This window comes from Tachysurus vachellii, chromosome 6, assembly GCF_030014155.1.
Source record: "Tachysurus vachellii isolate PV-2020 chromosome 6, HZAU_Pvac_v1, whole genome shotgun sequence".
In the NCBI taxonomy this organism is placed as follows: Eukaryota; Metazoa; Chordata; class Actinopteri; order Siluriformes; family Bagridae; genus Tachysurus; species Tachysurus vachellii.
Genome location: NC_083465.1, coordinates 1,070,601 through 1,085,600, shown reverse-complemented (window position 1 = coordinate 1,085,600; position 15,000 = coordinate 1,070,601). Strand labels below are relative to the sequence as shown.

The 15,000-nt window shown below is 46.3% G+C and overlaps 1 protein-coding gene across 1 annotated transcript in view; it reads left to right on the top strand.

Annotated features, from left to right (window-relative positions):
- Window positions 1-14,008, top strand: part of hif1aa (hypoxia inducible factor 1 subunit alpha a) — a 14,060-nt gene extending 52 nt beyond the window's left edge. The window contains exons 1-13 of the mRNA XM_060871623.1: window positions 1-271; window positions 7,200-7,390; window positions 7,528-7,673; window positions 7,813-7,897; window positions 9,376-9,479; window positions 9,552-9,748; window positions 9,995-10,101; window positions 10,312-10,459; window positions 10,608-10,810; window positions 10,993-11,320; window positions 11,420-11,510; window positions 11,730-11,835; window positions 11,955-14,008. The exon at window positions 1-271 is cut by the window's left edge and continues 52 nt beyond it. Of these exons, the coding sequence (XP_060727606.1) occupies window positions 240-271; window positions 7,200-7,390; window positions 7,528-7,673; window positions 7,813-7,897; window positions 9,376-9,479; window positions 9,552-9,748; window positions 9,995-10,101; window positions 10,312-10,459; window positions 10,608-10,810; window positions 10,993-11,320; window positions 11,420-11,510; window positions 11,730-11,835; window positions 11,955-12,019 (1,803 nt within the window). The 5' untranslated portion in view covers window positions 1-239 and the 3' untranslated portion in view covers window positions 12,020-14,008. The remainder of the gene's footprint in view (window positions 272-7,199; window positions 7,391-7,527; window positions 7,674-7,812; window positions 7,898-9,375; window positions 9,480-9,551; window positions 9,749-9,994; window positions 10,102-10,311; window positions 10,460-10,607; window positions 10,811-10,992; window positions 11,321-11,419; window positions 11,511-11,729; window positions 11,836-11,954) is intronic.
- Window positions 14,009-15,000: the final 992 nt, after the last annotated feature.

The window sequence follows — 15,000 nt, the reverse complement described above, 5'->3', positions numbered from 1 at the left end:
GTGGATTTAGGACAACATTTGCCTCTAAAACGTGAGAGAAACGTGAGGACGTTTGTCGGTTGATGCCTTGTGACGGCTCGCGCACCTTCACGAGACCGGATCCAGCATCAGGTTGTTAGCTAAAAAGTTTAGCATCTCGACGCGACGTTTTTTCTGACGCGATTTTATTCCCTTTTTTTTCTCCCCGTTTCCTCCTTCTGTCTCTTCACGGACCGCCGAGTTGGTCAACAATCTGCAGAATGACTTCAGGAGCCTCGTCTGAAAAGAAACGGTGAATTATTTATTTACAGTTTTAGTTTTGAGCTGTTACACTAATGCAACCCTGCTGTTAATCAGCTTAGTGACCGCTAGATTAAGTCATTTTAAAGCTGAAAGTCAAGGTTGCGTTTTCTGTGGTACGCAGTGTGGAACTAGGGGGTAGGGCACTAGGGGGTAGGGCACTAGGGGTAGGGCACTAGAGGTAGGGCACTGGGGGTGGGACACTGGGGGTGGGACACTAGATGTAGGGCACTAGGGGTAGGGCACTAGGGGTAGGGCACTAGGGGTAGGGCACTAGGGGTAGGGCACTAGAGGTAGGGCACTGGGGGTGGGGCACTGGGGGTGGGACACTAGATGTAGGGCACTGGGGGTGGGACACTAGGTGTAGCGCACTGGATGTAGGACACTAGGTGTAGGGCACTGGATGTAGGGCACTGGGGGTAGGGCACTAGATGTAGGGCACTGGGGGTAGGACACTAGGTGTAGCGCACTGGATGTAGGACACTGGGGGTAGGGCACTGGGGTAGGGCACTGGGGTGGGACACTAGGTGTAGCGCACTGGATGTAGGGCACTAGGTGTAGGGCACTGGGGGTAGGGCACTGGGGTGGGACACTAGGTGTAGGGCACTGGATATAGGGTGCTGGGGGTAGGACACTAGGTGTAGGACACTGGATGTAGGACACTAGGTGTAGGGCACTAGGTGTAGGACACTGGATGTAGCGCACTGGATGTAGCGCACTGGATGTAGGACACTAGGTGTAGGACACTAGGTGTAGGGCACTGGAGGTAGGGCACTAGGTGTAGGACACTGGATGTAGCACACTAGGTGTAGGGCACTGGGGGTAGGGCACTAGGGGTAGGGCACTGGGGGTAGGGCACTAGGTGTAGGGCACTGGGGGTAGGGCACTGGGGGTAGGGCACTGGGGGTAGGGCACTGGGGGTAGGGCACTAGGTGTAGGGCACTGAGCCACTGTTTCTGTCTCTCTAACCATCATTAAACAACACAGAACTGAGTAAAAACAGGACTAAATAAAATCTGTGCTGTTTGTTTAAATCATGTGTTGTAATTTAACACGGTGCTTTTTTTCCCCTCAGAAGATTAATGAGCAGGTAAGAGAAGGTTCCCACAGGTGACTTCTGCAGGTCTACTGATGATCAGACGGCTTGTGGTTCACGCCATCAGTCAACATGACAATTATTTCATTCCTTAGCATTTCCTCTCACCCTCATGGAGCTGCTTTTAGACTGAAGATCTCACGGTTTGTTCTCTTCATGTCAGGTTTTACCATAAAGACCAAAGATGGAAAACACCAGGAGAAGTAGGTTTGTGGTCAAAAGGAGTTTTTTTTTTTGTCTGCATCGTGTTGAAGTTTCACATCATTTTAGATGACTCTCACTCAGAACGTCCCTGGTCACGATCGGGTGATATTTTTACTGCGACATGAAAATCGAGCAAGAAACTGGAGCAGTGTCCAGGTCCTACCCCTAACCTCCCATAGCTCCTCCTGTGTCCATCACGCAGTGTGTGTCGTCGTTCACTACATAGATAGACAGATATCTTATTGATCCTGAGGGAAATTGCAGTAATGATATGTGTAATGAGTGTAACAAGCCATCCAGGGATTACAGTGTTTTCACTGGAAGTGAGCGCTGCAAAATGGCTGCCTCACAAATAGTGCACTAGTGAACAGGGAGTGAATTCCAGTGAAACCCAGTGTCTAGGTTCTGTTCTCTGGCTGCTGTGTTCTACAGAAGAAAGACGACACGTGAGGCGTGTAATGAAATGTTCGACTATAGTTCATTAGTTTGATTCATTTAAAAGTTTGGAATGCGAATTAGGCGAATCAGGTTGGATTGATGAGTGTGTGTGTGTGTGTGTGTGTGTGTGTGTGAGTGAGTCAGTACCGTCTCTCTTTCGTTACGCTCAGTGTCGTCGTGGGAGGTTCTGCTGTAGATCAGCTGACACTTCCACACACCGTCTCTATGGAAAAGGCTCTCCGTATCAGAGCCGCTGTCATTCCCAGGGGTGTGAGGAGATACCGGAGAAGGTTACAGTCTCCAAATAGCTCCTAGTTCTTATCACTCGGTTCTCCTAAACGTCATGCAGAAATAAGAAGTGTGTGAGTTCTTCCACAGTCATTAGCACCGAACTCCAGTACGTACTCCATGAACGAACACGCTTATGCATCCAAACCTGCGTTGGGTCGTTTCACACAACACAACACGTGCCCAATACTGATCCACGTGTCGGCTCTTTTTCGCTCGCATGCTGATTTCACCATCCTGAGATTTCGCTTTATGACCTCGTGTCTCACCTGCGTCTGGAGTGTACGTACGTCCGTAAGCTCGCGATGATGGTTTCGTTATCGTGGAGCCTTAACAACACCTCGTCTCCTCGTTGATCCTGCAGAAACCTTCACACTCTGTTTAGAATTTCTGTCATCATGACTGTATGTGAGCTTTGAGTCATAAAAGCAAAAGTTTTTTTCCCTCTGGAGTGTGTGTGCGCACACTCGTGCATGTACACACACACACACACACACACGTTGCTGTTTGATCAATATTTTATTCTTGTTCTATCTTTAGATTTCGTGATGGAGTAAAAACAGAAGGACGATTATGAAATAACTGACAGGATTTAAAAACAGCTCATGCTTCCACACCCTAGACTTTTCATTTCAGACTCTATTTGGTGGACGTTCATTATTGTTGGTTTTGAGGCCGTGAGGTTCTAAAGTAGCCGAGGCAGAAACGCAATAAAGTCGTAATCGCGTTCTGCCATTGCTCCCGGGGACAAGTGACAAACTGCATAGATCTGAGAGAGAGAGAGAGAGAGAGAGGTGAGAGAGGGGGATGAGAAACGACTGAGAGCGCAAATTGACCGAGCCGGAGAAGGGAGGGGGGAGGGGCTCATGGGGTAGATGGAGGAGGTGATGGGTGCTCCAGATCTCACCTCACTGCTTCTTCTCGTAGGAGACGTTTAGCTTAGAATCCAGTAGAGTGCTTCGTTTCTGGTCAACTTCCTGAGACCGGATATCATGTGTGATCTCACACTGGTGTATGGTGTTAACTAAAGGAAATGAACACACACAAGATGGCTAGGAGCCAGAATTATTTGAATCTCACTGGTGTTTTAATTCCGTGTGTGTGTGCGTGCGTGTGTGCGTGCGTGCGTGCGTGCGTGCGTGTGTGCGTGTGCGTGTGTGTGTGCGTGCGTGTGTGTGTGTGTGCGTGTGTGCGTGTGTGCGTGTGTGTGCGTGTGTGCGTGCGTGCGTGTGCGTGCGTGTGCGTGCGTGCGAGCGAGCGAGCGTGCGTGCGTGTGTGCGCGTGTGTGTGCGTGCACGTGTGTGTGTGCGTGTGTGTGTGCATGTGCGGGTGCGTGTGTGTGTGTGTGTGCGTGCGTGTGTGTGTGTGCGCTTCAGTAACATGATGAATCTACATGTTGTTCTCTACACAGTTGCCGACGTTCTCATCTTTTTTCTTCTGTGTCTCTGCTCTGTTTTGATGAATGTTGTAATGCTCAACGTTTATGTTGTGATGGAATAATTCCAGGACCCGACGGTGCTCTCTGATATGACTGTAATAGCCATTTTATGATGCGATCTGTGCTGTTTGCTGTAATGCCACATTTGTAACCTGATGGAATTGAGCCAAAAGCTCTATAATGCTGTATTAGGAGCTGAGCAGGAGGTAAACACTACACCTAGATTTGCTCTCGTAATCCATTAGGGTTCTTTGGTATTCTGAGCGACGCCATCGCCATTTACGATCAATACACCGTCCTGTAGCTAGCGTTTCCCCCCCGAGAGACTCTCTGCCTCTCAGAGTGTGTGTCACCCTTTAAACAGCCTCACTCCAAAACACAGCGTAGGTCAGATCATCGATACCACACCAAGAAATAATGTTTCTGTAACGTTCGGCCGTGACGTCGTGCTCCGAGAACCGAGCGTTCGAGAGAACGAGGGACTCACTCAGGGTCACAGTCTGTAATACAGCAAGAACAAGAGAGCAGAAGAAAATGAAACGCCTGCTCAGGGTCAAAAATAGAGGAGAGAGAGAGAGAAGGGATGGGCAGAAGAAAGAAAAGGGAAGTAAACCTAAGAGAGAGAGAGAGAGAGAGAGAGAGAGAAAAGAAAAAAACATGCAACACAGAAGATAAGAGAGAGGAAAAATAAGTGTGGGAGACGACGGAAAGGGAAAAGGTCAAAAGCAAAATAGTGAGGATGGTAGACATGATGGCATTTACACACGAGAGAAAACTTAAAGTAAAGAAATGAAAAGAGAAAGGAGAGAAGTGAAAAACAGAAGCATGAGAACAAACAGAAGCATGAGAACAAACAGAAGCATGAGAACAAACAGAAGAAGAAAATTCATCACTAAGCCTCCAGGGTCAGAGTCAATACAACAGAGAGATGAAGAAAAGAAGAGAGAGTTTAAACGAACGGGGGACAGGAGAGAAAGAAGGTGTGAGGAAAGAGAGATGGTGAGGAGAAGGGGGGATGAACCTCGAGAAAGGTTAACGATCAATACTGAAGAGGGAGAGACGGAGACAGATGAAAGTGAGACGGAAAGACAGACCGGGAGATGGACATACAGATGAGTTTAGGTTCAGTGTGAAGACCGGAGTAACGTCTCAGGAGGGAACTGGTGTGAGGTGTGTTGGAGGTTTGACCCTCACTGTTCTGGGCCTTGTGTCCGATGTTAAAACGTGTGCACAGTAACGACTGAAGAAAAACGCAGAGCGACGAAGACGAAGACGGACACACAGGTGATGAAGGTTCTGCAGCGTTCTTCATGTCTGTGGAACAGGAGTTTGACTGTGAAGGTGAACCCGTGTGTGCTCGTGACATCATGTGATATACGGTACACCGATCGCTCTGTAACCATGGTGACCGTGACAGTATCGCCGAGAGATTTACCGTCTGCTGTGACCTTAAAGCTACAGACCGCTTTGTGTGGTGTTGTTCATTAACGGCTTTGGACAGAAATCGTTCTGAAAGTTTCTCGTCCGTCACTTCCTCAGCGTGTCATGATCTCACTTCGCTGCCTCGTGTCACAGCCGCCATGGAGACGAGACTTCTCGTTACTTTACTCTTTTGGCTCTGTCTCTGCTTGTTAGTGGCTTCTTTACACATCACTTCCCCCCCCATTGTGTGTTCATGCACCTAGACTGTTTTTTCAGTACTGTGTGGTTCTGTGACTTGTTCCTTTTCTACCAGTTTTAGATTAGCTTTGTTGTCTTTTGTGTGATTTGACCCATTTTTCATGACACCTGTGTGTCTGTGTGTGTGTGTGTGTGTGTGTGTGTGTGTTTGCTTGTGTCTGTGTGTGTGTTTGCTTGTGTCTGTGTGTGTGTTTGCTTGTGTCTGTGTGTGTGTTTGCTTGTGTCTGTGTGTGTGTTTGCTTGTGTCTGTGTGTGTGTGTGCTTGTGTCTGTGTGTGTGTGTGCTTGTGTCTGTGTGTGTGTGTGCTTGTGTCTGTGTGTGTGTGCTTGTGTCTGTGTGTGTGTGTGTGTGCTTGTGTCTGTGTGTGTGTGCTTGTGTCTGTGTGTGTGTGTGCTTGTGTCTGTGTGTGTGTGTGCTTGTGTCTGTGTGTGTGTGTGCTTGTGTCTGTGTGTGTGTGCTTGTGTCTGTGTGTGTGTGCTTGTGTCTGTGTGTGTGTGCTTGTGTCTGTGTGTGTGTGCTTGTGTCTGTGTGTGTGCTTGTGTCTGTGTGTGTGTGCTTGTGTGTGTGCTTGTGTCTGTGTGTGTGTGCTTGTGTCTGTGTGTGTGTGTGTGTGTGTGCTTGTGTCTGTGTGTGTGTGTGCTTGTGTCTGTGTGTGTGTGTGCTTGTGTCTGTGTGTGTGTGTGCTTGTGTCTGCTTGTGTGTGTGCTTGTGTCTGTGTGTGTGTGTGCTTGTGTCTGTGTGTGTGTGTGTGTGTGTGTCTGTGTGTGTGTGTGCTTGTGTCTGTGTGTGTGTGTGCTTGTGTCTGTGTGTGTGTGCTTGTGTCTGTGTGTGTGTGTGCTTGTGTCTGTGTGTGTGTGTGTGCTTGTGTCTGTGTGTGTGTGTGCTTGTGTCTGTGTGTGTGTGTGCTTGTGTCTGTGTGTGTGTGTGCTTGTGTCTGTGTGTGTGTGTGCTTGTGTCTGTGTGTGTGTGTGCTTGTGTCTGTGTGTGTGTGTGCTTGTGTCTGTGTGTGTGTGTGCTTGTGTCTGTGTGTGTGTGTGCTTGTGTCTGTGTGTGTGTGTGCTTGTGTCTGCTTGTGTGTGTGCTTGTGTCTGTGTGTGTGTGTGCTTGTGTCTGTGTGTGTGTGTGTGTGTGTGTGTCTGTGTGTGTGTGTGCTTGTGTCTGTGTGTGTGTGTGCTTGTGTCTGTGTGTGTGTGTGCTTGTGTCTGTGTGTGTGTGTGCTTGTGTCTGTGTGTGTGTGTGTGCTTGTGTCTGTGTGTGTGTGTGCTTGTGTCTGTGTGTGTGTGTGCTTGTGTCTGTGTGTGTGTGTGCTTGTGTCTGTGTGTGTGTGTGCTTGTGTCTGTGTGTGTGTGTGCTTGTGTCTGTGTGTGTGTGTGCTTGTGTCTGTGTGTGTGTGTGCTTGTGTCTGTGTGTGTGTGTGCTTGTGTCTGTGTGTGTGTGTGCTTGTGTCTGTGTGTGTGTGTGCTTGTGTCTGTGTGTGTGTGTGCTTGTGTCTGTGTGTGTGTGTGCTTGTCTGTGTGTGTGTGCTTGTCTGTGTGTGTGTGCTTGTCTGTGTGTGTGTGCTTGTCTGTGTGTGTGTGCTTGTCTGTGTGTGTGTGTGCTTGTGTCTGTGTGTGTGTGTGCTTGTGTCTGTGTGTGTGTGTGCTTGTGTCTGTGTGTGTGTGTGTGTGTGTGTGCTTGTGTCTGTGTGTGTGTGTGTGTGTGTGTGTGTGTGCTTGTGTCTGTGTGTGTGTGTGTGTGTGTGTGTGTGTGTGTGTGTGTGTGTGTGTGTGCATGCAGACAGAGCTGTGAACGTAGAAAGGCGAGATGTCGTGATGCGGCCCGCTGTAGACGGGTGAAGGAGACCGAGGTGTTTAATCAGCTGGCCAATCAGCTTCCTCTCCATCACAGCGTCTCCGAGAGCCTCGATAAGGCCTCCATCATCCGTCTCACGCTGAGTTACCTACACCTGCGCTCGGCTCTCAACACGGGTCTGTCTGTCATTCCGTCCGTCTGTCTGCAAAAAAGTTATTTTAAATACCCATTGGTATTTGCCTTCAGATATGTAAATATTATGCAAATATTCCTTTTATGTATATTATATTATTAATTAGTATATTATCTGTAGTGATGATGGCTGAACAGTCGGAGTTGGACACACAGTGGAGCTCTTCATGTCTCAAGGCTCTCGACGGCTTCCTCATGATTCTCTCTCAGGATGGAGACGTTGTTTACACATCAGAAACCGTCAGCAAGTGTCTGGGGATTTCACAGGTACACACACATACACACACACACACACACACACACACACACACACACACAGCGAGCTGAAATGTGACATTTTACAGGTACATTATCTAATGATGAATTATATAAAATAATATGTAATTATTTCTTCTCTGTTTGATAGATTGATCTGTCAGGACAGAGTGTGTTTGATTTCACTCACCCGTGTGATCATGAAGAGATCAGAGAGATGCTGGTTAACAGAACAGGTTTATTGCGCTTCCTTTCTCTCTCTCTCGCTCTCACTCTCTCTGTGTGTGTGTGTCTCTCGCTCTCTGTCTCTCGCTCTCTGTGTCTCTCTCTGTGTCTCTCTGTCTCTCGCTCTCTGTCTCTCGCTCTGTCTCTCTCTCTCTCTCTGTCTCTCACGCTCTCTGTCTCGCGCTCTCGGTGTCTCCCTCTCTTGGTCTGTCTCTCCCTATGTTTCTGTCTCTCCCTATGTCTCTGTCTCTCTCTGTCTCTGTTTCTCTCTATGTCTCTGTCTCTCTCTGTCTCTCGCTCTCTGTCTCTCGCTCTATGTCGCTCTCTGTCTCTCGCTCTATGTCGCTCTCTGTCTCTCGCTCTATGTCGCTCTCTGTCTCTCGCTCTATGTCGCTCTCTGTCTCTCGCTCTATGTCGCTCTCTGTCTCTCGCTCTATGTCGCTCTCTGTCTCTCGCTCTATGTCGCTCTCTGTCTCTCGTTCTATGTCAATTCTCTGTCTCTCACTCTATGTCGCTCTCTGTCTCTCGCTCTATGTCGCTCTCTGTCTCTCGCTCTATGTCGCTCTCTGTCTCTCGCTCTATGTCGCTCTCTGTCTCTCGCTCTATGTCGCTCTCTGTCTCTCGCTCTATGTCGCTCTCTGTCTCTCGCTCTGTCTCTCTGTGTGTCTCTCTGTGTGTCTCTCTGTGTGTCTCTCTGTGTGTATCTCTCGCTCTCTGTCTCGCTCTCTCTGTCTCGCTCTCTCTGTCTCGCTCTCTCTGTCTCGCTCTCTCTGTCTCGCGCTCTCTGTCTCTGACGCACTCTCTGTTGCTCTGTCTCTGTCTCTCTGTGTCTCTCTCTCTTGCTCTCTGTCTCTCCCTATGTCTTTGTCTCTCCCTCTTGCTCTCTGTCTCTCCCTATGTCTTTGTCTCTCCCTATGTCTCTGTCTCTCCCTATGTCTCTGTCTCTCTCTGTCTCTGTTTCTCTCTATGTCTCTGTCTCGCTCTCTCTCTGTCGCTCTCTGTCTGTCACTCTCTCTTTGTATCTCTCTCTCTCTCTCTCTCTCTCCCTCTCTCTCCCCCTCTCTTTCTCTCTCTCTCTCTCACACACACACATTATCAAAACAGTAATTTTATTGTACACATTTTATTTATAGGTTGTCATGGTCACTCTACACACATGACCGTAGTGTAGACATATTCAGTGGCGAATCTCATCCCTCATAATGAAATTTCAGCAAACGATCTGTTTCTGTCTGTAGTTCCATCTACTCCAAGCTGCACTGGTGCAGTTCTACACTGCCACAGTCTAAAGCACCCTCACGTCTCCTGTCACTATCTGTATCTATCATCACTGTTCTCTTCCACAGAAAAGCTGAAGCACTTCCACACCCTGCTAATCACTTAGTGAATTAGCGATTCCGCTCTTCCTCCTAAGAAAAACTGTAGCTATTGTGCTAAACGTACATGTGGAACCAAATTATTCTGTTTTTTTATTTCATTTCTCTTTCAGGTTCCTGTAAGAAATTGAGAAACGAGCAGAGTTGCTTGTTGCGGATGAAGTGCACACTGACCAATAGGGGGCGCACCGTCAACCTCAGATCTGCTACGTGGAAGGTGCAGCGCATTAACGCACACACAAGTGTAACGTTGTGTTTGTAAGATAATAAACCTCGCACTTTTCTCCAGGTTCTCCGCTGTTCCGGTCACATCCGTGTGGAGTGCACGCAGAACGGTGCGTACGGAGAGAGCAGCGCGCCCGTATCGTACCTGGTGCTCATCTGTGAACCCATCCCACATCCAGCCAACATCGAGGTTCTTCTAGACTCCAGAACATTCCTGAGCAAACACTCACTGGACATGCGCTTCTCCTACTGCGACGAACGGTGAGTTATTACTGAGCGTTTCAGTACTGAATGTAAAGACGGATTCGGTTTAGAGTCAAGCTACACATCCTGCTCCGCTCTGAAGATATCTGGAACCTCTGGAGAACAAATGTAACATTTTGAACCAACACTGTGGGTTTCAATGGTTTTAATAGATTGTAATGGCTAAAAATGGTGTTGCAGTGCCATCTAGTGGTGTTCTCAGTCTTTCTGTGTGTGTGTGTGTGTGTGTGTGTGTGTTTTTAGGGTCACACAGTTGTTGGGTTATGACCCCGAGGACCTCCTTCAACATTCTGTGTACGAGTTTTATCATGTGCTGGACTCGGACAGTCTGAACAAAACACACCACAACTGTAAGAAACAATTCTCACACACACACACACACTACACTGTGTTAATAATATTATACGCATATAATATTTGTAACAGCCATTAAGGTTTGTGGTCTGTAAAGCTGTGCGGTGTTTCTAATTTGCCTACTTACAGGATTACATTTTTATATTTTAAAATTATGGTGTTTGAAGTGTGTGTGTGTGTGTGTGTGTGTGTGTGTGTGTGTGTAGTATTTGTGAAGGGCCAAGCGTGTACAGGTCAGTACCGTATGCTGGTGAAGGGCGGAGGCTTTGTGTGGGTGGAGACTCAGGCCACCGTCATTTACAACAACAAAAACTCTCAACCGCAGTGTGTCATCTGCCTCAACTATGTCCTCAGGTGTGTGTGTGTGTGTGTGTGTGTGTGTGTGTGTGTGTGTGTGTGTGTGGTTATTTAGCTGTGTGTATGTTGTACTATACATGTTGTGGATATGTGTGTTTGTCTGGTAATTCGCACGTGTGTGTGTGTTGCTGCGGTCTGTTTGCAGCGGTGTCGAAGAAGCCGAGCTCGTTTTTTCTCTCCATCAGTCAGCAATAAAGCAGGAAAAGGAGGACGAGTGTGGAGCGGAGAGAAAGATACAGAGCCAGGAAGCAGTGACCGTGATAAACGAGGGGAGGAAAGAGGAGAAGAGGGAGGGAGAAACGGAGCTACAGACTGACGCTGACATCACACTGGACTTCACCAACACGGGTAACTAACGCTAACATTAACAAGGCCTCACCTGAGGAAGTGTGGTGTTTGTATGTAATGTAAATTAAATTAAAGCATGACAACAAAAACAGCTTGATGCTTTATTCCCGTTGTGACTGTCGTGTACAGCGACGATAAAGCATCTATTTTTCCTAATTCTATGGCGTCGTGTACGGGGACAGAAACATCAGCGCTCGGAGACGCTCCTCTCTATAACGACGTCATGCTGCCCTCCACCGGCGTCCTTTCACCCCTTTCACCACCCGCCGATCCGCCCTGTGCCACCCTGCCCCGGCTGGACGACTTCCCCTTCCCGCCGTCCTCTGCTCCGGTTTCGACCGGTCGCGGTTCCTCTCAGGTGGTAGAGGACCTGGAGTTGGAGATGTTGGCTCCGTACATCTCCATGGATAACGATTATCAGCTCCGTACGCACGCGGACGGTCCGGAGAATCTCGATTCTGTCAAGAACAACACCAGAGCGCAGACAGATCGCAGCAATACGCCTCGCATGTACGTACGTGTGCGTTTTACACCTCGACACCGCACTGATCCGTTGCTCGGGTGTTTCAGTGACTCTGTGTTGTTTTTTTTCTTCTATATCCGTTCTAGAGAACCGCAGGACAAAGCTGGGTTTTTTGCGAGTCAGCCGATCCAGAAGAGAACGTCAGACACGATTTCTCTGTCATGTGCTGCAGGGCTGGTACGCATGTGGAATCCCCTCAGGATTATACTGTCGTTTTGTGTTATAACTGTGTGTACTGACCGCTAACCGTGTTTAACTCGCTCTAACTAGAGTTTAATAACCGTTGTTTATTCATCATACTCACGTAACACACTGCTGAAGATCTCTGACACCATTTACTTACTTATTGCTGCTCTAAAATACAGAGCTTTTATTTCCCATGGTTCCATATTTCAGGTGGTAGCAGACTCGCCTCAGGTCAAAAGGTCAAAGGTCACGATGCCGGAGACCCGTCCACCGGCAGCCATGCCAGAGACTCTGACTATACTGTTGCTTCCCTCAGGTGAGTTCTGATTATGTGGGTTGAAGCTCTCAACAACCACAACCCACTTTTATTCACTCGACTTCATGGTTAGTCCTTAACATCACGTGCACTCACGCTTTCGTCTCTTGTTTCCCCAGACGTTTTAAACCAGTTAATGGTAGGAGGAGCCATCATTAAGCCCCTCCCACACATCACTCATTAGGAGGAGGAGGAGAAGCTTCAGCACGCGCAGGACCGAATGTACGGATTTTTAATATCGAATATATTTCTTCATTTTTGAGATTTTGTAATTTGTTTAATTGTAATTGAAAATGTTTCAATGTTTTTTTTTTGTATGTTGTTATTTTAATGCATTTTTGTTTAACCCAAAAGTGCTCGTTATATTTAATTATAAAACTCATGACTCATTGTTTAACTTCATGTATAACTTTTAACTATTCCGACATCCAATAACATACAGATTTCAATGGATGAGAGAAGCGTTCGTCTCCTCGTACGTTAAATTATCCTAAACAAGTGTTTTTTTTTAACGTCTCTCAAATATTTCAATCTGCCTCTAACCCCGCCTCTAAACCTACCTCAACTCCTACCTAATCACGACCGCCTCTAAAGTGTCGAAGCCCCGACGCCGTACGAGACGCGACAAATACGGCAGGAGACGTCGTCGACTTACATCGACATTCTCTATAGAGTTTATCTGCCCGTTTGATTCAGTACGTTGTATTAGAAGAAAAGTAGATCAGGCTTTACAATATAAGGCATTATTTTACCCTATTGTTAATATTTTGAAGGAAAAAAATTCACTTTCGAATACATTTAGTATAATAACATATTTAATGTTATTAATATGTAAAAGTTGTTTGACGGTAGTTTGTGCCTTAAATGATAAAATAACCGATGTGTCCTCACATCAGCGCTCCTGCTGTCTGACCTCTCGCCATGTGGCAGCACAACACACACCGTGCTCCTGAACTGCAATGGAGCTTTATTAGAGTGTGACTTGTGTCCAGCGCAGCAACTCGTACACGTACACGTACACGTATTTACTCAATCTATTCCTTAAGCCCTATTCGGACGGGATTAGTTTTACGTGGGGACGTGGAGTAATGCAATTTTACCTCAGGACGTAAGGTAAAAGTCGCCGTAATCTTTACTGACATTAGCCCTATTCGGACGGGATTAGTTTTACTTGGGACGTGGGGGTAAAGTAATTATTACCAGAGCTTCTCTGTGATTTTAGTCCCGTCCGAATGTGCCATCTCGGTAATCATTACGGACAATGTCAGTAAAGATTACGGCGACTTTTACCTTCTGTAAAAAGGTCTGGAAAAATGACCTCAGGTAAAACTAATCCCGTCCGAATAGACCCACTGTAAACATGTACGTTTACAGTTTTTGGCGCGTTTTGCAAGCATGGAGGCGCCATGTTGTCTGTTTGCGCACGTGAGAACAGGAAGCAACGTCATACGCACATGATGACAAGGAGGTTACTTTGGTGCGTAAAGCGAGTTACCCCTCCCACTTCTGCTAGTTTTACTCAGATGTCTTGTCCCGTGCGAATTGGCCAATTAATATTACAGACGTCCTGAGGTAAAATTGCATTACTCCACGTCCCCACGTAAAACTAATCCCGTCCGATTAGGGCTTAACACTTCCTAACACTTCCTATCTTCATAACTATTCTTCCTATCTTCTAACTATAACTACCACCATTAACACAAATCCCGCCCCTAACCGCGCTCTTTATTCTCAGTGTGTATCGCCCTCGTGCAACACATTCGATATGATTAAGATATCAAAACATTTCGATATCGAGGTGTTAAAATAATTCATTATATAATTCAATCATAATTCCAGTTAATATTTAATGTATATGTTTAACCATCACTGAAACAAATCACCAGCAGCTTGTACAATATCATTTTAATCTATAATTTGTCAATTAAAATCTTATTCTTTTTATTTTTAATTTTTTGCCTGATTTCTGAACCAAAGTGAATATGAATGTAGAAGCCGTGCAGTTCATGTGATTCCCGTTTGTCTGTTATATCGGTGTGGAGAGATCAAATATATCACTTATATCAAATGTATAGAAAAGACATAATGATGTATTTTATTGGGACAAAGGTGATAATTCTATATTAACGTTACTAATATATTTTATTGTGTATACGTATATATATATATATATATATATATATATATATATATATATATATATATATATATATATATATATATATATATATATATATATATATATATATATATATTTAATGTGTGTCTCCACACGTGTATTAATGTGTTTGTTAACATTTCCGTCAGTGTGTTAATGTAAAGCGGAGCGTCGTGGTCCGTGTCGTATGATCGTACTGTCGCGTTGTTGTTTCACGGTCGCTGTCTTTCGCTCAGTTTCAGTGTAAATCGTGAATTCTGATGTGTTTGTGTGTAATGTGAGAAAATGGCCGTGTCTTTCTCTGTGTGTTTAAAATCGAATTAAAGTTTGTGTGGTCTGTGGTGGTGCTGGACTTCTCTAACTGTACGGTGTGTAGATTAACACCGATGTTATTACGTTACGGAGTCATCTGTGTGAATGTCCCTCTTTCAGCTGAAGCGCCGCGGCGTATAAAGATACGAATCGTTCGCTAGAAGTGTGAACGCTCGCCGTCGTTTAATCTTAGCCATAAACGGATTTTTACAGATTAAGAAAATCCGTTTTATTTGTGGTCCGTTTTTAACAATGGAAGTCAGATGTCCGGATATAAAATTTCGGTTTATTAATTCATCCGTAACGAACCATCTGGAGGTCAGTCTGAAATGGACCGTCCTGTAACTGGTGATGTCGGGCCTGTGTGGACCGGACTCGTTTATCCCACACGTCACACCGACGCCTCCTACGGTCAACGCCTTGAACTGATCTCCAGAACGATCCTGAACATCGTGTTTTAGAAAAAACAAAAATTCACTGAACATTTTGTAAAAACAGATTTTTCGATTTTCATAGAGGGGGAAAAAAACCCTTAATTATCAGACTTCCTCCAGCAGGTGGCGCCAGAGCATCAGTGAATTGTCAAAACAACCCCGGACTTTTTCATTCATTCATCTTCTACCGCTTATCCGAACTACCTCGGGTCACGGGGAGCCTGTGCCTATCTCAGGCGTCATCGGGCATCAAGGCAGGAT